This window comes from Manis javanica, chromosome 5 (genome assembly GCF_040802235.1).
Source record: "Manis javanica isolate MJ-LG chromosome 5, MJ_LKY, whole genome shotgun sequence".
NCBI lineage: Eukaryota > Metazoa > Chordata > Mammalia > Pholidota > Manidae > Manis > Manis javanica.
Genome location: NC_133160.1, coordinates 171,951,554 through 171,971,454, shown reverse-complemented (window position 1 = coordinate 171,971,454; position 19,901 = coordinate 171,951,554). Strand labels below are relative to the sequence as shown.

Here is a 19,901-nt window from a genome sequence, read left to right as displayed (position 1 = left end):
TGGATGAGCAGAGCACGGCCCGAGCGGGCAGGCCAGAGGCCTCCACCCAGCAGGGCCCCTTCCTCGCCCACTGCAGGGTATAGCCTCGAGGCCCACAATGTGGACTTCCTTCTCTGCCCATTTTCTCGGCCCCTCTCCCAACACGTTCAGAGCCCCACGAGAACCACACCTCCTGAGGGCAGGGTCTGTGGCCCCAGGACCCAGCACAAGGCCAACGCGTGGGGGTCCACAAGGCAATTTATTGAGGGAAGAATGGGCTCTGAAGCCCAGCAGGGGCAGACCGAGGCGCCCTCAGGGCCAGCGGAGGGGAAACGTCTGAGCAAGGGCCCGGAACCTTTCCTGGTTCGGCTCCGGGGACCTGCTGGCTGCGGCAGCCCCTCCCAGGCCCTGGGGTGGGGCTCAGGCTGTCCTGAGGTCCCAAGGTCACGGGCCTCCACAGGTGTATGCAGACAGGACAGCTTGGATGTGGCCTCGGAGGACTGGCTGGGGCACACGGTTCCCGGCAGCCTCAGACAAAGGTCGCATGGTGTGAGCTGGTGTTGGGCTGGGCGGGCCCACCTGGGGCGGGGCTCAGGCCAGGGGTGTCTGCTGTTGGGGGTCCGTCGGCCCGTGACCTCCGGGCACCCGTCCACACTCCCGGGATGCTGCTGCCTGATCTGGGTGCACAGCCTGTGACGTGGTCCACATCAATGATCGTGTTGACTGGGAGGCCTCTGCTGCTTTGGGCCCTGCCTCCTGTCACAGGGAGAAGAGAGAGGCGGTCACTTGTCTGCCCTGCCCTGGAAGCCTAGGGCAGAAGACGCCACCCGCCCTCCTGGCATAGCACTTGGCTGTGGAAGGGTCCCTCACACACCCAAGTGCATTAAGAAGCAGGCAGCCTCCAGCATTGGGCCCTGGGGCAGGAGTGCTGGGAAGTCTGCTGGTGACATGCTGTCCACAAGGCGCCAACCTCAAACCTCTTATTAAAGAAGCCCATGCTCGCCGTGGGCCCGAGCACACACTGGCACCATGGCCAGCCCTCCACAGATGCACCACAGGCAAGGGGAGGACCCCGACGTGGGGGGCAGTGGGCGGAAATCAAAAGGCTTGTGCAGGTGAAGAGCAAAGGCCAGGGCCCAGGGGCTGGGGGCTGAGGTGTGGGGTGCTGCACCTGGGTTATAAGGGAGTCCCTCACCTGCCACAGGGACACAGGATTCCCTGCACCTGCCCTGGCCCGGACTGTAGCAAGCCAGCCGAGCATCTCACCCCCCCCGGGCTGTGCCGCCCAGCTGGGCGCCCTCCTTGGGAGGAGCCCCCCACGCCCCCAAGCCTTCCTCCTGCCGCCTCCTTGTTCTTCCAGGTAGCCCTGGATGCCCGCCCCCGGCGGGGCTCCCACAGCCCTGATGACCCTTGCAGGGCCGTGAGTGGGGAGAGTGTGTACGCCCAGTGTCTGGGTCTGTGTTTGCAGAAATGAAGACTTCAGTGCCTGGGGCAGGGGTGGGGGTGCTGGGATGGCAGAGGAAGTGGGAGGGGCAGGGAAGGGGCAGAGCCCCGGGTTCACCACGGCTTGATGCTCAGAGGGATCCAGGCAGCCTCCCGGGGTGTGGCCAGCAGAGGGCAGTGTGGGGGAGCTGGCGCTGTCTCCAGGGTGTCATGGCACCCCGCCCATGCTGGACACCCGCCCTATGGTCCTCTTACCCCCACACCACAGCTCAGGAAAGAGCTGGGCCACAGCTGAGACGGCCAGAGTCCTCTTACCCTGACCTCCCACCCCAGCCCAGACCAGTAGGGCCCCTAATTCCTCCAGAGGGCCTGCCTGCAGGATTGACCTTGGGTAGAGGGACCATCAGGTGACAGTATGTGGGGTGAGGCCCTTGGCAATGCCAGGGCTGCAGGGCGAGGCACCCATACTGGGGCTGTGTAGGGAGGACCAAGCCCGGGGTGGGGTTTGTATCCTCAGGGCAAGGCCTCACCAGGCACAGCAGGCCTCCCCCGCTGCCCCACCGCCCCACAGTTGGGCTCCTTGGCTGCTGCAGCTCACAGACCAGAGCCGGGCAGGGGCCTCATCCTGGTTTCTGGCCTCCCCCTGCCCCTCCCACCCTGGCCATCTGCCTGTCCGCCTGCCTGCCCCCTCGGGGCCATGTCTTTCCCTTCACAAACTCTTGAGTTTTTCGGGGGCCCGCTCTGGGTGCTGGGCACCCCTCAACACTTTCTCACCCAGTCACCAAATCCCTGGGCTGCCTGGCCCTTCACTCCACCCTGCCCCACCATGGGCCTCTCAGTGGTCACCACCCACCCCGCTGGAACAGCCTTAGAAGTTTCTAGACCCTGGAGTGGGCAGGCTCACCTGCCCAAGGCTGTCAGTGCCCTTACACATGCGGCCAGTCCCCACAGACCAGTGCTGGGTGGGCACAGCAGAGGCTCGGCAGGGCCTCTCAGCCCGAGTTCCCCCCACTGAGCTCCCAGGCCCCCCCCAGGGTGGGGACTGGGCAGTGCTGGAAGGGTTAGGCTGCAGGGGACTCAGGGCCCACATTTGGGCCCTGGCATATCTGAAAGGGTATCGGAGATGAGCCTGGGGCAGAGAACCCTCAGCCCACAGTGGACAGGCTGGAGGGGCGTCCAGCTCCGCTGACTGCCCCCCCCCACCGTGCCTCAGTTTCCCAGCCTTGCAGGTGGAGTGAAGACTGTGCTCTCCCCATGGTCCAATGCCACACATGGAGGTCAGGAGCCTGTGCTCCCCCAGCTGTTCTGTGGCCCTGGGTCCTCCGGCCCCAGTGCCCTCCACACCTGCAGAGCACCTCCACACGGCCTCCCAGGGCAGGTCCAGCCCAGAGGCAGAGGCGTGGCCTCCCCTACGGGGCACCCAGGCCATCCTCTCAACACCAGGTCAAGGAAGCAGAGGCGACTGTCTGCATTCACGCCAGAGTGCCCAGCCCACACGTGCTGGTCCCCTGCCTCCCACAGGGCTGCTCCGCTGAGCACATCCCATTTGGGCAGCTCAGCCAATGGTGGGGCAACGGGAGGTTTGCAGGAAGAGCGCCTCTCCTGGGACCCGAGAGTGCACGTGGTGCAGCCATGACTGGAAAGAAGCTTCTCTCACAGTCCTTTAGTCATTCAGCAAATGTTCCTTCCGCTAGGGCCTGCTGGGATCCACCCTGTCCCCTGCTTGTCACCAGGTCCCCATCGCTCCAAATGCCAGGCTGCAGGGCTGGAGATGATGGGGGCAGGCGGGTCTTTGCCTTGGACTGGTGTGTGTAGAGTGGCAGGGTTTGCCCTGCAATCATTTGTCCCCATTTTGTGCATTTGTCTAGAGCATAAATGGCCTGTGACCCCACACGGGTTCAGGAGCCCAGCTCTCTCCTGTCTAGCCCAGTGCAGACCCCGGGGAACACAGAGGCCTGCAGCAGGGATGGACCCCAGCCACACCTAGGGGACCCCAGCCTCGGGCAGCTCAGTGGGCTGAGGATGGGGAGGATACCTGTTTTGGGGGATGGTGTGGCTGGTCCACGGGAGGATGGCTGCCACTCAGACGTTTCCTGCCTGCCCTGCCCAGACTTGATCTAATTAAGCGGCAGCCCAAGCCCATGACTCAGGGGCGGGGCCCCGCTTGGCATGGCGAGTGAGTGTCACAGCCTTATGCCAGGGCCTGCCCTGGAGCAGTTGCCCACTGGCCTCCTGAGGCTTCCCTCCCTGCTCGCCTGACAGAAGGCCCTGCGGGCTCCACGGGCCGCCACTGCCCTCGGAGGGGCCCTGCCTCTGCTCTGTGTGCAGGCCCGCTCCTGGTGCCAGCTCACACAGGTCCTCTGCCCCAGCTCTCTCAAGCACCAGATGTGACACTGGAGCCACACTGACCCCCTGTACCTTCTGGCCACCCTGCCAACCCCTCCTCTTCCCAGGGCTCTGCAGACCCTGCCCTCTGGCTGACCAAATTCTGCTAGTTCCAGCTCTGCACAGTCAGGCCCTGCTGTAACCCAGAACTTCGAGAGCCCCTCAAGGGAGCCCGGGAACCTCCCCTTTCCCCGCTGGTGAGCCCCTTGCCAGCTGTCTTGGTCAGTCCCCAGGCCACCCCTTCATCTGCCCACTAGCATTAATTCTTTGCTTGGGCTGCCAGGCCCACTCAGATCCTCACGTCTCCGTGTCAGGAGAAGGTGGCAGCCAGGCCAGGACTCTCAGGATGGCAGGACACAGGGCTGCCCTGGCAGGGTAGGGCCAGGGCACAGCTCCACCCCTCAGCAACCTCCAGGCTTTCCCCCAGGATCTGGCCCCAGCTACCCATCCCAGGGTCCTTCCTGCCCCAGAGGAGCCCTGCCTGTCCTCCAGACACCTTGCTGTGACTTCTGCCCGCCATGCTGGGCATAGTCTTTGAGGATGGGGCCTGTGTATCCTTCAAGGCCACCGCACCACTCCCCTGGGAAGCTTCCTGGGGCATCCCTCAGAAGCTCCCACAGTCCAAGGAGACATGTGCAGGGCTGAACTAGAAGATCCAGGTGAGTGCCAGGGACAGGAACCCCATGGTCTGTCCTCTAGCACCCGGATACCCCATCTGCTCCATCTGCTTCCAGAGGTCTACCGGGTTTCCACTGGAGAAGTCAGGGACAGCCTGGACCAAAACCCTGGTTCTGGCTTGTGATGCGCACAAGGCCTCTCTGCAGGCTGGTCCCCAGCAGGGGCTGGACTGTGAAAGGGGGGGGCCATACCGAGCACCCAGCAGGCGCCCAACTACAGAGAACAGCCTCATGTGGCAAGGGGGGTACCCAGGGGGGAGCAGGACTGGGCGGTCTCGGGGCCACAGGCACAGGTGTGCGGGCGGGTGGACCCCATGGAGGGCTGCAGGCAGGAGCCCTAGCTCCTGGTGGGCATAGGTGGCTGAGATCCAGGAACCTAAGCTGAACTGGAAGGGTTGGCAGAGGTGGAGGGGTTGCACCGGAAGCCACTGACAGCCCTCAGCTTCCCTCTGAGACTCCCAGAGGTTGGGGAGAGCAGACCAACAGCGGGCGCAGTGGCGAGTGTGCCCGGAGGTGGGGCAACGACAGGAGACACTGTGACGCAGGGTCATCAGCTCTGGGAAGCCCGTGGAGACTCCAGGCCTCTAGCAGGTGGTCTGCTCAGGTCCACTCTGGCCAGGTCAAGGCCAGAGTGACACAGCGTGCTCTGCTGGAAGGGGGGGTACTGGAGAGACCCCGGGCAGGAGCTGCCCTTCCGTCACCAAAAGGGCCTGAGATCGGCAGGACCCTAGCACTCACGACCCCGAGAAAGCCAGGCAGCCACCCCTGTCCACGTTGTGGTTTGTGCTTGAAGGCTGTGCTATCCTGCCCCAGAGGGCAGGTAGACAACATGCATTGGGGATGGACCGGGAACAAGAGGTGGTCCTGGACTGGGAGGCCCTGCTCATCCATCCCAGGAGGCCCTGACGCCCTGGGGGACAGGCTGCTGGACTGGGGCCAACGAGAGGCCTGCATGTGGCTGTTGTCCGGGAGTAAGCTTGTGTGGTGTCCCCAACCCAGCACTTCTCCACCTAGGAAAAGTGGGTATGATACCCTGAAACTGGCCGGGTTCCAGGCTGGCGGTGGGGAAGGAAGGAGGGTGGCAGAGCCCTGGGCAGCCAGGTACAGATGGGTTCCTGGGCCCTGCAGCCACACCAGGGGCACATGGCCTGGCTGCCCTCCCTGCCGAGGGGACACTGTGGCCCCTTGCGCGGAAGCATGGCCTGGGCACTCTCTAGCTCTGTTCCTATGGAAACCACACCGCGAGCCACAGCAAGCAGACTTCTGCCAGAAAGTGAGCTGTGGGCTCTCCAGGGCCGCCACTCTGGGAGCTGGATATGCGTTTGGGTACCTGGCCTCCAAGCCGGGGTGACTTCTGCCTCACCCAGTAAGCAGCATCTCCTCATGCCTGAGCCCCCCAGGAACCCCAGTCGGGACGGCTGTGTGAGAACTCTTCCCAGGGAGGGCATGTGGCCCTGGTGTCAGCTGTGCTCCTGCGTGGTCACTGAGGGCTGCTGCAGAGCTGGCCGAGAAGGGAAGCAGGGAGCCGGCCTCCTAAGGGGCTGGAAGCAGCTCAGCCCAGGACCCTGACCCAGGCCTGCAAGGCCAGCACAGCCTGCCTGGGGCTGGGGCAGTGAGGTGGGGAGGGGCTGCAAAGCCATCTCCCAGATCCCCTGGGGCCCAGCCCTGCACCCCAGGTGGGCGCACTGCTGAGCACAGTGTTGGCCGGGCGCTCAGCCCTCGGGGTGGGAAGACCCAGCCTTGGGTCCCCTGAGGTTGGGGAGGGGCTGGGCCTGGGCTAGGGGGCCCCTAGCCAGCTCCAAGGCAGCTTGGGGTACCCTCACCAAAAATTCAGTTCAATACATGTGCATTTCACACTAGGAAGCAGGTATTCTCCAAGTGTGTAGGCACGGGCATCCCTCAACCCCCAAGGCTAACCCAGGGGACCAGCACCATGGTGGGCATGGGCGTGTAGGTGGGGAACCAGAGCTGAGACACCACTACCTCCTTGGGCTTCCATGGAACCAGCCAGGTAACGGCAAGGGAGGCAGCTGGGGCCGTGTTCCTACAGAGGCCGCACTGCACCAGAGGCCGGCTTCTCGGCCGAGTCCTTTCCAACACCTCCGTCTGTCCTTGGGCCACACAGGGTGCCAAAAGGCCTCTTTATGTGGGTTGGGGACTGTGGGCTGGGGTGGGTGAGCTGCGACGCTCAGAGGGACAGTCCCTGGTTGGGGGTGCATTGCCAGCAGCCCCCAAGCCAGCTGCACAGTCCAGATGCAGCTAGGGTGGGGAGCCTGGGGGTCTGCAGCAGCCCTCGTGTTGCTAAGAAATACTTCACAGCACCGGTTAGATCAGTTTACTCCAAGTAAACGCGCCTGCTAGACCTTGAGAAACACAGTGCAGCGCCTAGTCCGGCTCTTCAGTCACATGACCAAGGAATCTGGCTGCGCTTCCCCAGCTGCCAGGCTTAGGCGCAGAAGTGACTGCAATGCAGAAAATTCACAGCAAAGCCTCACCTGGGGGCTTCCACCCCGCTGCCCCTGGTCAAGCTGGGCTTGGGAGTGTGCTGCACCGAAGGAAGTTCAACCCTGCGGCCCTTCCCCGCAGATAGCCTGTCAGCTCCAGCGGACACCAAGTGCAGTACAGACACTCCACAGCTGTGTCATGGCCCACTTCACTGGCCTGTGACAAAGTTCCTTCCACCCCCTCCTGGCTCAGGACAGCCAAGAGCCAAGGGTTCAGGGTCCCCCCGTCCCGGGGGCTGGGAGACCAGAGGAGCCTTGGGGGACAAGCAGGGGAAGGGAAGGCGCCTGGCATGGCTGCACTGCCCAAGCTGATGATTGTTAGGTGGGAAAACTGGGCCCCACATGGGTAAACTGGGCGGGCCTGTTTCTTGCAGGGAGCTTCGCAGTGTGGAGCTGGCCAGGCACAGTTGAGGGGGCAGCCAGCAGGCCAGCTGCTCATCTCCATTCTCAGCCTTGTGGCCTCCCTGACCACGGCCTTACCACTGGGTTTTCTCCTGGCCACAATGGCGGACAGGGCAGGCCTGTGGCCAAGGCCACTGGGTGTGCTCAGGGGGTGGGGAGCCCTGCACACAAGGCCCCAAGCGAGCTGACCACTGGGCTCCACTGCCCCACCCCTGCCCCGTGGTCTCCCAGGTGGGCCCCTCTGCCCTCACCCAAACCTGCCTCCTCCTCATGCTTGTCACCCTGGGTTGGTGGGCCTGTAGGAGGTGTTAGAGAAAATCTATGAAGTGTTTTTAAAAGCCAGTATATTAAGGTAAACCCATTGAATTCCCTAAAAATGTGTAAATTTCCCCTAGACTAAAACATATGTACAGTTTATTAAAGTGGAGACAAATGGTAAATGAAGAAGAGAGGTTTCAGTCAGTCCGATGATGAGATGAGCAGTTTATTACTCTGGGAGGCACACAGACTCAAACGTGGGTGAGACTACACAGGTGTGAGCAGGGAAGGAGGCAGGGGGCAGGGTGGACTGCGGTGCAGGGACACACACGCAGAGCCACCGCTCCTCCCAGGGTCACATCCATGCACCGGTGGGAGGTGCCCCAGGGCCCACCGCACACGGCACCCGTCCCCCAGAAGTGCCCAGGTATGTAAACACACACACGACCCACAGTGACGATGCTCCCCTGCTCCCCATCCAGGTGCAGCAGAGGCAGGACCAGGCTGGCCAGGTTCCTGGGCCACGGCTGAGCCAATGCAGGCATTCATGTTGCCCCCAAAGCAGATCACAACCCTCACAGTACACACATCACAGGGCACACAGGGAAAGGGGGGGCACCAGGGCACTGTGAGCAGCACGCACTGGGAAGGACCTCATCTGTGCTGCGGGGACCGGGACGTGGGCACGTGGGTCGTGGCACTAGTGCAGGGGGTGGAGCTGCTCCCAGAGCCCCTTCCCAGAGGCAGGAGCCACGCCTCCATATCTAACACAGTGGCCTTAGGCAGTCCTGCCACCAGCTCATCAGTCACCCTCACACATTATCCGGGCTTCTGCTGGAGATGCGCCTGTTCCTGCCCAAGGCCAGGGAGCCCACGGAAGCCCTCAGCTGCCTGGTACTGGGCACTGCCTGGCCCACACGGGGCTGACACACTTGCTGCCTGATGCCCCCCCTACACGGATCCAGCGTCAGAGAGCACAGACCTATTCTAAATCACAGGGCTTTTTACTTGCTCAAGACAAATGTTATTTTTTTCCAATCTTAGGACTAACACACTAAAAATACTAGTAACTAGCCAGATGTTAAGAGAACACACACATTTTTGCAAGTTCTGGGGCCTTGGCTCAGTGGAGGGCAGAAAGGGCAGAGAAGAGCTCACCACAGCGTGCCCCAGTGCGGGCGCCACCACGCACGCGGCCCTCTGGGAGCACCCGTGGCCGCATGGCCTGCCGCCCTTCTGTGGCCCGTCCTGACCATACTCTGACCTCAGCTGCCACCCAGTGCCCTTTCGGAGAGGGCATGGGCTGCCGGCAGTGACTGACAGTGGAGAGGCCACGCTGAAGCACCCTGCTAGGCAGACAGTCAAGGGCCAAGGGCCGACTGAACACGGCAGCTTCTCTTTTAATTGGAAACCAGGAGATAACACAGGTGGACAGTGGAGACGCAGAGAGTCAAAGGTGTGCCAGGGACTCAAACCTGGAGGTACCTGGTTTTGTAGGTGCAGCCAAGTCCTGCGGAGTGGGGGGTGGCGGCAGTAAAGTGCTGTTGGGGCTGCTGATGTCCCCCTCCCCTGTGAGCGTCAGGTCGGCTACGTGCTCGCCCTCCATGGTCTGGACGTCTGCGGCCTCCGCTCCCTGCCTGTGGGCCGTGGGGGTCCGGGGGGCACAGGACGGCGGGCTGTCAGCCGAGCCAGGGCTTGTCCCTGGACTTTCGTGGCAGTCTTGGGCAGGTCCCCGTGTCTCCCGTAGGCAGGGGGCCCTCTCCCTGCCATTGCCCGGCAGGGCTCTCTTGCTGCAGCCCTTGGCCAGGGCCGGGGAGGAGAGGGCAGGCTCTGTGGGGCCAGGGGGCAGGCGCAGAAACTCGGGCAGCACCAGGTCCTCCTTCCTCAGCAGCCCACGCTGGTCGTCTGCTCTGCTGCTCTGGGCTTTGGAAATGAGCTCGAAAAACTCTGTTGGAAGAAAGCCCACAGCGCCCGGGCTTTAGCGTCTCACACTCAGACAGGCCGCAGCAAAAGCACACAGTCCGGCCATAGGCTGCCTTCCCACTCAACTATGGCGGCAGAGCCCCAGCTTGCCCACGGACCCGGGGGTGAGCTGGTCTTCCAGCGCCCTATTCTGAGTCCAAGAGCCTGGGCCTCCCTGCTTCCCAGGGTGTGTGAGGCCAGGCTCAAACAATTCCAAACCCTCCACTGCACACGGCCAGGCTGACGAGACTTCAGGAGCACGCTGCTCTGCCCTGGCCTGGGGTTCTGACTACCCTTGGGGAGTCCCGGCATCGGAACTGAAGGGGGACCCTCATGGGTGCAGAGAGTGGTGCTGATGGGGGCTCACAGCAGTGCCAGCCTTGACTCCATCTCCCACCCAGAGCCCTGCAGCCACTTGGGGCCTCCCAGCTTCCCGGGCACCCCGGGCCAGCCGCCCGTGTGCCCCCAGCCTCCTTGCTGGCTGCCCAGAATGCTCCTTTTCCTTACCTGGGTGGCTCGAGTTCACTGCTCTAGCAGAAGCTATCTAAACCAAACTTTAGTACTTAAATTACACTCAGCCTTTGAACGACGACAAGGAGTTTAAAATCTCAGATCTTAATCGTTCTCAGAGGTGAGAGGTGTGTGTTTTGCTTCAGCCTCCTCAGTGGCCAGTAGAGGCTGAAGGAGGCAGGTCTTATGGTTTGAGGCTGGTGGTCACAGGAGGGCTGTGAGGAGCCTAGAAGACCAGAAGCCCTCCCTGGGTTTAAGTGCCAGCCATTAATTCCCTTCTGCTCTTAATGCTTCCCTTTGTTATAAGCTTGGAGGAAAACCAAGGCTCCAGGAAGGAGATTTCCTCCCTCTCAACCTCTCAGGGGTGCCCTCCCTCTCCTGTGAGCCCACGGGGTGCAGGGCCACTGGCCTGAAGGCCAACACACAGCCCTACCTCCTGGCTCCCGACAGCAGGGGTCAGCGAGCCCGGGCCCTCCGGGCCTACTGCCCCCTTGCCTGGTACCCACCCTGCTGGTGAGGGCCCTCAGCAAGGCGGACCCTCTGATGCTCACTAGGTCCCCCTCTAAGCTGGGGAGGCGGAGGGGGCAGTCAGAACCTGCAGAACCCAGTGCTGCCCTGTGGGTACTCCCTGAATCTTCAGGGCCCCGAAGGGACTCTCAGTCTGAAAAGGGGGGTTTTAGGAAAGTCCCACCAACAGCCACAGACTGACATGGGGCACATTCTCAGTGTGACAAAGATCAGAATCGCCTGAGGTCAGTAACAGAGAAAGTTCTAACGATTGCACTGGAAAACTGACATTGCATTCACTAAAAACGTGGAAGTTTTAAAAAGTAGACATACCCTCTGCTTCGTCCAAATTAATTTTCTGATATTTTTTTTTCCCAATCTTTCCAATAGATTCTTCTCTCTTTGAAAGCCGGGGCTCCCTAGCATTTTTTCCATTTTCTCCTCTTATTTTAATAGAATTAGACTTGCCTAGTGTTCTCTCCTCTCCCTGCATTAGAAGGAAAGTCAAAGTTCTACTTACATTCCAGACACAACAACACAGTCAACAGTTAGAGATAACAGGGCCTCGCAAACACAGACAGCATCAACACAGACTGCGTGGCACAGCAATTTCTGAAAATGAGAGCACACCCAGCCCCAGTGCCCGCCGCAGGGGTAAGCGAGCTCATTCACAGGTTAGTGGGGACCAGGCACCGGCAATGGGTGCAAAGAAACCCCCAAGGGGTGCAGGGCCAACCCCCAGCAGAGAGCTGGTAGGCACAAGCAGGGACAGGTAGGCTGGCCAGAGGTTTGTGAGGAGCCCGGCCTGCCCTTGAACTGCACCAGTTGGGGGCCAGGAAACCGTGTGGACAGGGCAGAGGGGAATTACCGTAGCCGAGTGGCTTCTGGAACCAGAATTTGCAGCTATGTTCTGTTTGGCTGGTGCCCCTTTCTGTTTATCTGTGGATGCTGAACATAATGACAAGCTCTATGATCAGTCAGTTGCAAATCTGCCTGAACATTGATAACAGTATTTATATTGTCTTTGAGAGCTCAGTTGCAGAGAAGCCAAGGTATTAGATATCCCTTATCTAATATGCATGCATAGGTCAAAATACCTGGGGCAGGGCAAAGGACAAAGCACCACCCTCTTGGGCCCACCGTGCCCGTGGGCTGGTGTGGACACATGGCAGCTTCTCCCTGCACTTGGCATGGTGAAGGAAAAGCTAATTTCTGGTACTCTTTGGCATGAATATTCTTTAGGAAGTAGAATAGTCTCACATTCACTACGTATTTCCCAATATGGCCATTGCCCGAAGTCAGGGCTCTAGGCTGGCCTCTGGCCTAGGGTCAACCAGAGGGACCGCCACACCGCTGACTGTAAGCAGTTCTACAGATAATGTGGCATGCGCCTGCCTATCAGACCACGTGTGCACACAGGCTGAGAGTCCCACCTCATCAGATCCTGAAGGGAGCGCTGAAAGACTGAGGGCTCTCAGGCACTCTCACCCACAGGCAGGTTGCCAGGCCCAGGGCCGAGAGCACAGCTTTCCCTAGAAGCAGTAAGTGGCCAGGAAGGACGGGAGGAGGAGCAGGCACTGCGGCCCCTAGGGCAGGGGGTCAATCACAGCCCGGGCCACCGAGGTGACAGAGACAAGAGACCTGGGCCACACTTTGGAGCTGAGCCAGCCCTCAGATCCAGGCCTACAGCCCTTCCTGGCCAAGCCTGGGAAAGAGAAGGGGCATCCCAAAGACACCTCTAGCAGCTCCTTAACGAAGACTTGCCCAAAGAAACAGTCAGCAGTTCCAGAAAGCTCTCTGTAGGAGACAAGCTTCCTGCTGCCCGCCACCTGAGGGGGCTGAGTGCCCCGAGGAGGGTCAGGGTGAGCCCCAGCTACCACACCTAAGGCCAGGCACAGTGCTGGGGGGACCCCAGTGTCCCCAGGGCAGGACTGTCGTGGCTGAGACAGCATGTGGGAAAGGGGTCTGCAAACCTGGCCCACGTCTCAGCTACTGCTGGGCCCAGCGTCCCAGGTCCCTTGTGTGGAGAGCTGGGAGGCCCCCCCAGGAATACAGCACTCTCTAGAGCAATCCTGCAGGGACCACCAGGGTCTGTCGCCCCTTCTTACAGCTAAAAAGGTGCCGGCCCATCAGTAGGCACAGGCTTCCCAGCATGAGGCCCCCATGCTCCTGGTCCGGGCACCTGCTACCCACAGGCAGGGGCAGAGCTAGTCTGGGCCCCTCAGATGCCTATCTGGGGTTGAACTCTGCTACAGCTGCGGTTCACCAGGTCTTGTAAGACCCCAGACCCAAGTGAGGCCATCTGTGGTGCTGCTGCGAGACGGCCAGGCTACAGGGTGAGGGCTTTCAGGAGGCAGAGCAGGGGGCCCTGAGTGGGCCGAAGCCGCCAGGCCTTCCTTACCCTTTCCCCGGGGGGGCTCCTTCTCCTCCAAGATGACCCGCTGTCCATCCAGACTCGATATGGGGGCGCCAAGGTCCAGGGGCTCCTTTTCTCCACTCTAAAGGTAGACAGGGTACACTGAGCAACGCAGCCACCACACCTGCCAGGAACAGCCATGTGGGGCTCAGCTGCTGCCAGCAAGTCTGTGTCACGCTCAATGGGGTCACACTTGGGGGACCCAAGACTTGTCACCTTGGCATAGCTGCCTCAGGGCACACACCAGGCACCCTGCCGAGGCCCGTGGGCCCAGGATGAAGGAACGTGGGCCTCCAAGCACTGGGGGTGCCCTGAGGAATCAGTGTAAGCTGGCACTGGGCGAATGGAGGCCCTGGCAAAGAACACTTGCTGACTGCGGCCAGTAGCTTAGTCCACACGCTAACTGACTTCAAATACTACATTAAGGTGGACTAAGTCTCCCACTCGTCATGACCTGGATGAGGGGCACCCACACCCCACCTCACTGGCCCTCAGACCCTGATGGGGGGTGAGATCTGAGAGCAGTGCCTCCATGGCGACTAGGAAGCAGAGGCGAGCAACCAGGAGCAGGCTGGGGCTGGGGCAGCGCCCATGACCACAGAACCTGGGGTCCTGCCCTCTGTCCTCGGGGACACGATCTTGCCGCTCAGGTCCCATCACCACCGTCTCAGAACAGAACCCTGAACGTGGCACTGGGCCCAATGCCAGGTCAGAGTGGCCGCCAGCTCCCTCGGGGGCTCCAGCTGGGAGGGGCCCTACCCCACTGTGACAGTGCTGGCGCAGGTGGCCCACGCTCACTGAGGGGCTGGCAGGTGTCCCGGGAGAAGCACACACGCCACAGCCTACTCCTCGAGGGCCCTCCCGGCCCGAGCCCCGGTCAGCCTGACTACCCTCCAAGGAGGGCCTCCGCCACCTTCCCAGGACTGGGCCCACTGGTCTGACCCCGGGGACTGGGAGCCCTCAACAACCCCAGGACACTGCCATGACCAGCCCCATTTTACAGACAGGGAGACGGAGGCGCAGAGGAGTTCAGCCATAGCTTAGGGTCTCAACAGGGTAAGAGCAGGGAGGCCCACAGGGGACCGAGGCCACCCACACCCACTCACTGGGTGTATCCTGGACTCCAGAGCAGCAGTTCCCCCTGCTGAGCTGGGGAGGGAGGTTCCAGTCACCCTCAGATGTCTGTGCACAACTAACATAGGCCTCTCATACACATCAGAGATCGTGAACAATTTGGGGGCCCATTTCACAGAGAAAACTAATATCCTAAAAATGCCTGAACTCATAGCTCTGATAAAGATTCCTTTGTACAGAAAGAAAAGCACAAGGCAGGCAGTGTGTCATGAATCCTCACAAGCAAAGCAAACGCCGAGCCTCCTGGGACACAGGCGACCTCGCCACAAACAAGGTCTCAGTTCTCCAAGCTTGCTGACCTGGACACTGCCCCACAAATGCCCTCTGGTCACCGGGACAGGTGACTGTGCCCTCGCCTTGGGCTGCCTCCTTCCGTCCCAGAGGACTGTCTCCCCCGCCACTTACGGGATGGCCCTGCGCCCTGCTTGGCAATGCCAGAGTGGATCCAGACCCACAAGGTGTAGACGGGATTAGGAAATCAGGCGAGGGGGCTGTGCCTAAGATGGGCAGCAGAAGGCCCACAGCTGCCGCCAGGGCCCCTGCACTCCGCTCTCATCAGACTGGCAAATATGTCAGGGGTTTTTGTTTGTTTCTCATTCTGGCTTCCTGGCACCAAAACCACATCTCAGTATCAAGCCAAATCCCTCCAGTAATGAGTGAGGTGTAAACAAACACAAGCATTTCCACTCAACGGGGCAGAAGTGTGGGGCAGAAGTGCACCCCACAGGACCTGGCTGGGAGAAACTGCAGTGGACGGCGGTGGGTGGGCCCCTCCGGCTCTGCCCACCACACCAAGCAGGTGCTGTGACCTTGTGGGCTCAGGGGACATAGCCCAGGTCCGAGGTTACTCACCAGCCTGGCCACCAGCTCACTGAGGTGCAGGCCATACTTGGCCACCACGGGCCGCAGCACTTCCGTGACGGGCTTGGTGGGCTTGGCCTTCAGTCCCACGGACCGGTTGATGGGAACCAGGTCCAGCCTGGGGGGGAGGGGCACAGGAACACATCTGCTGCAAACACAGGCCAGTCCTCACCTAGACATGCTCTCTCAGAGCAGAGCAATGTAGCACCACAGGTGTTCACTCAGGCTGGGTCGTGGAATACCTTCTTCACTGGAGAAGAAAGCCCATACAGGCCTCTCCATGGTCCCAGGTGGGCTGAGCAGGGCTGTCACACCCAGCAAAGAGCAGATCCCTTCCCACAGGATGGCCAGAGCTCTACTGTCTAGCCTGAGCCCTGGGGAGCAGCCCTGCTGTGGTGGTCCTAGGGCAGGAAGGGAGAGGGTCTTGGGCTCCTGGGGGCTACCACCCCTGCCCCTGCTAGCTCACGACGGGGTTGTGGGCACTCCTTCCCCAGCCTACCATGTGGCAGCTGCAATGCTAATGGGCAGAGAGCAGGCTGGCAAGGAAAGAGAGCCCTCAGGCACTGCCAGTGGCTCAGGAAGCCTCACGGAAGTGGCGACTACCATTTTTCTTACCGAAACAAAGTACGCTTTTCTAGGCGCAGGTCCCTAGACTCCAAGATGCTACTGTCCTGATGCAGCACCAGAGGCTTTGGAGCACAGGAAGGAACAAAGAGGCTGAGATCAGTGGGGGCAGCGAGTGCCTGAAACGCCCCATGGTGCTCAGCGGGCACACAGCTGTGCCCAACAAAGGAGCAGCTGCACAGACAGCCTGCCAAGAGAGAAGCCTGTGCTCTCTCAACAGGCTAATATTAGTCTGCACAGGGTTCTGTGCAGCGTGACTGAGCCCGCGGGACTGGTCTCCACCAAACACACTGTGCAGACAAGGACTGCAGAGCACAACCAACCTTGAGGGCCTAATACAGGCCAAGGGGCAGGTGACCAAGCAGGTTAGTTAACAAGACAAATAGATTAGCTAGTTCCCCCCATGGGCAGTATCTTCCCCACAGCACTTGATATCCCCCCAGTAGGAAAGATCTCTCTCAAGTTGCTGGATCCACACAGGGCAGGATCCCCATGGGACAGGATATGCCCCCACAGGCAAGATCTCCCCCACAGGAGAGGATCCCCCATGGGACAGGATCCCCACAGGCAAGATCCCCCAAGGGGCAGAATACCCCCCATAGGCAGGACCCCCACGGGACAGGATACCCTCTGGAAGGGCCGTAAGGATCAGTAGTCCTACCTTATCCCCGCCCACCAAGAAGAGGTCCACAGCGGCCCCATTGATGCCATGTCGCTCGCAGAGCCCAGAGAGGACCTCTTTGATGGACAGCCCCGCCCTGACAAGCACCACACAAGATGTGCCGTCCGGGAGCTGGATGCAGCAGTGCGTCGCGGCCTTGTCCCTCTCAGGCCCTGAGGTCCTGCGGGCCTCCGACTGGGGAGCACAGAGACAGGCCACAGGTGCCCGGGTTACAAGAGGTGCATGGGGTGCCCCGCAGAAGGCTCTCGGTGGCTTGCACACACTTAGGGAGGCCGCACAGTGGGCCTTACTGTCCCACATTCAGCTCCACAAATGCAAAAATGCCGTGGCAGATCTGCACAGTGCCCTGTGCACGAAAAGACATCTGCGCTGCTGGGGCTGCAGCACAATCATGGTTCTAACTGCAGGCACTGCGTTTCCACTCAGCCTCCAGCCTCCTGGCACTGACAAGGCCACGCTGAACTAGCTTTTCTACGCAGGACAGGAAGGGCCCTTGAAACTATAGTTTGGGGGAGTCTTTGTCTTGGCCTCCCTGACTCAGAGGCAGATGAACCGTTCTGTGGAGCCCACTGAAGTCCCTCTGTGACTGTGTGCCATGTTTGCCCACCTCTCCGTCTATGGGACAGGGGTCTATGAGGCACGCCGGCCAGGCTGTGAGATGAATGGACTGAGGGACAACAGGTCAGCCTAAGGAAGGGGCTGGGAGGGTAGAGCCACTTGGGCAAAGGCTCAGAGGCAGGAACATGTGCCTGGGGAGATGAAGAGCCCTCACTCAGACACTGGCCACCAGGAGGTCAGGAGAAGCCAGTGAGGAGTAAGCAGGGGCTCCTGGCTGCCAGCATGTAGGATTGGCCTCAGCCTCGGTGCCATTTCTGCCTAGGGAATGAATGCTACCAGCCTCTGCCTGGACGAGGACAGCTTGTAGCAACTGCCTCCATCCCAAGGCCTGCGGCCACGAAGCACTCAGGAAAGAGATGCATTGTGACTCACGGCAGCCAGGGGGACTGGGTCAGGGCAGCCGTCTAAGCACTAGGGCCTGAGCCCCTCTGGGAGCAGCAGCAGCTGCAAGGGGATCCTCCACCTCATTGATGAAGTAGGTCAAGAGCTCGGGACATCACCATTCAGCACTTTACCCAGCACCAGGACCCATACTCAGATGCAGGGGGCCTCCTTAACCAGCAGGTCACATCGGGCTGGGTTCTGTGCAGCAGGCCTGGGTCTCTGAGCCACGCTGCTATTTCCTTGCCTCAAATGGCTCCTGCAGACACCCCACTATTGTACAGTTTGCCTGGGTTGTCACTGTCACCTGCTGACAGCCTGAAGATCTCTTTTGCCCAAACATTACTTCAGAAAACTAGTTTGCAGGACTGACTGCAAAATGGCCTCACCATCCCCTTCTAACAAACACAGGGGCAGTAAGAGCTGTCCTTTGTTTTAAGCCACTAGCTTCTGGGGTGTTTACTAGGCACCAGTAGCTAACTAATATGTGGTAAGTAAACCCTTACAGCCTTGTTACTTCATATAACTGAGGAAGACATAATATTCTACATTAATTGCTGTTTGCCAAGTTCAGGAGCCGAGAATGCTGGCAGCAGTAACTCTTCAAACTGGTGTCAGACAACAGCTAACAAGCGAGCAGGTGCTACCCAATGCCTCCTGCCCTCCCTTGCCTAATTGGAAACTGGGGCCAGAACAAGCAACCATACAACTAGATTGGCAGGGTATGCAGAGCAGCGTGGGCCCCCAGGGCTAGGCGGGGAGTGTGGGGAGCCCCCAAGGGCAGCAGCACACAACGCGCACGTAATGTCTGAGTTAATGGGATATTCAAACAGGGCACAAAGACTAAGCACCTGGCTGCAAAACATTTTGTTTGCTCTTAATGGAGCTCGAAAAAACGGGAACTGAATGAGAACAAAAGATTTCAAAAATAAGCCCAGAAGTATTTTTGTGCTCAAGGAGCCCCCTCCTCCCAGCCAATGGTTCCCCACAGGAGCTCAGGCACCCTGGGCTGGGGAGGGGCTGAGAATGGGCCTGCACCCCCCACCCACAAAGTGCACATTAGGCTTGTGTAAATGCAGCCTCTCCGAGATGAGATGCTGAGACAGGGTCCATGTGTCATCTGTGGCCTTTGGGGGTGGGGGCAGGGACTCACCAGGTCCAGGCTCCCGGCAGAGGACACGGAGCCCTGTGACTCTCTGCGGCCCAGGCCTCCGTTGGCGTGCAGGGGCTCTTGATGGGGAAGACACGGTGACTCAGAAAAGCAACAGTGCCAGACTCACCCCTCAGTTTGCACAAAAACCCCAGTTCTTTGGTCCAGTCTCCTAACCCTTCCCCATCAGGCTGAACAGACAGAAGCCAGACACTAACAAGCCCTTCGAAGGCTGCCCCACCTCACCACCTTGCCAAGAGAGTGGGACAAGCCTCCTCAGGGTGCAGCCAAACCCCAGCTGGCTCACAGCAGGTAAGTGCTCCCTTCCTTTCACTAAATGTGGGATTTTTATCTCAACGTACAGCTTCTGGGCCCAAATGCAAAAAGAAACTGTCCCGTGGAGAGCAGTAAACATCCCGGCTGGTCACTGCATCTTTACCGAGGGCTCATTTCACATCTTCCTGCAAAGTCCCTAAAGCAAACCAACAATCACACCCTCTGCTATCACTAAGTGAACTAATGGTAGTCTTCGGCTCATCTAAGAATCATGAAAACTCTGATACAGAAAATCCCTTTTAACCCCCAGGACCTACTCATCCCGGCTGTGGGCTGGGATGTGCACCTGCCCCCTTTGCAGAAGAGCCATCACCGTCCGCTTCTGTGCGGCTGGCCCGCCCAGCAGGCCCCTGCCTACAGCCAGGGCCACACACCACACACCATCTGCGTGGTCGCCGTGGTCCTTCTTCTTCTGGGACCGCCCGGTGCTCCTGGTCCGGGACCAAGAGAAAAACGTCCCCTTGCGCTTCCTCTCGCTGTCCTCATCCCCCAGCTCTTCATTCAGGGACCTTCCTGATTTCGACTTTCCACTCAACTGTCACCAAACAGAAAGTGTTAAGATAAGGTAACACTGCTTCAATATTATGTTAAAGGCAAAAAGAGGTTGAAGGTGAGCAGTACAAGTGAGCGTCTGGCTGGCAGGTGCAGCTCCCACAGCAGCTGGCGGTGCCCACCCCAACGCGGCCTCAGCCCAGGACACAGCTCACTCACGGGGAGTGAAAGAGCATGTGGCCGTGTCTGTGTCCATTTCCTACAGAGTGGCTTTCATCTCAAGGGATGGACATGGCAACGAAGAGCACCTTTTTGGGTGTAGACACATTGGAGTGTTCTGGGCTGGTGCTGCGCCTGGAAGCCGGGCTGCTGGGCACCTGCTGGGAGTCAGGCAGAGGGCGGCCCTCCACCTCGGCCAGGATGCATTCCTGGTACAGCTGGGATTTCAGAAAGCGAGTGTAGCTATCAAACTTCATCAGGTTGAAAATCTGCCAAGTGAATATGACAGTTTAGCTACAGAAATAACCAGATACTAAGCCCTGAAGGTACGGACCTCCTGGGCACCACAGACACCACGTAG

The 19,901-nt window shown here is 60.0% G+C and overlaps 1 protein-coding gene across 4 annotated transcripts in view; it reads right to left on the bottom strand.

The window, feature by feature from the left end:
* Positions 1-219: 219 nt before the first annotated feature.
* Positions 220-19,901, bottom strand: part of RGS12 (regulator of G protein signaling 12) — a 134,729-nt gene continuing 115,047 nt past the window's right edge. For 2 of the 4 annotated variants that reach the window (XM_036992423.2, XM_073237980.1), the window contains 11 exons: positions 19,630-19,809; positions 19,211-19,364; positions 18,497-18,573; positions 16,324-16,518; positions 15,654-15,727; positions 15,030-15,156; positions 13,029-13,125; positions 11,496-11,575; positions 10,961-11,114; positions 9,134-9,595; positions 220-735 (listed from right to left, as the gene is read on the bottom strand). In XM_036992423.2, the coding sequence (XP_036848318.1) occupies positions 509-735; positions 9,134-9,595; positions 10,961-11,114; positions 11,496-11,575; positions 13,029-13,125; positions 15,030-15,156; positions 15,654-15,727; positions 16,324-16,518; positions 18,497-18,573; positions 19,211-19,364; positions 19,630-19,809 (1,827 nt within the window). In that variant the 3' untranslated portion in view covers positions 220-508. Of the gene's footprint in view, positions 736-9,133; positions 9,596-10,960; positions 11,115-11,495; positions 11,576-13,028; positions 13,126-15,029; positions 15,157-15,653; positions 15,728-16,323; positions 16,519-18,496; positions 18,574-19,210; positions 19,365-19,629; positions 19,810-19,901 lie in introns of those variants that run through there. The other 2 variants (XM_073237979.1, XM_036992416.2) reach the window with 2 other exon arrangements.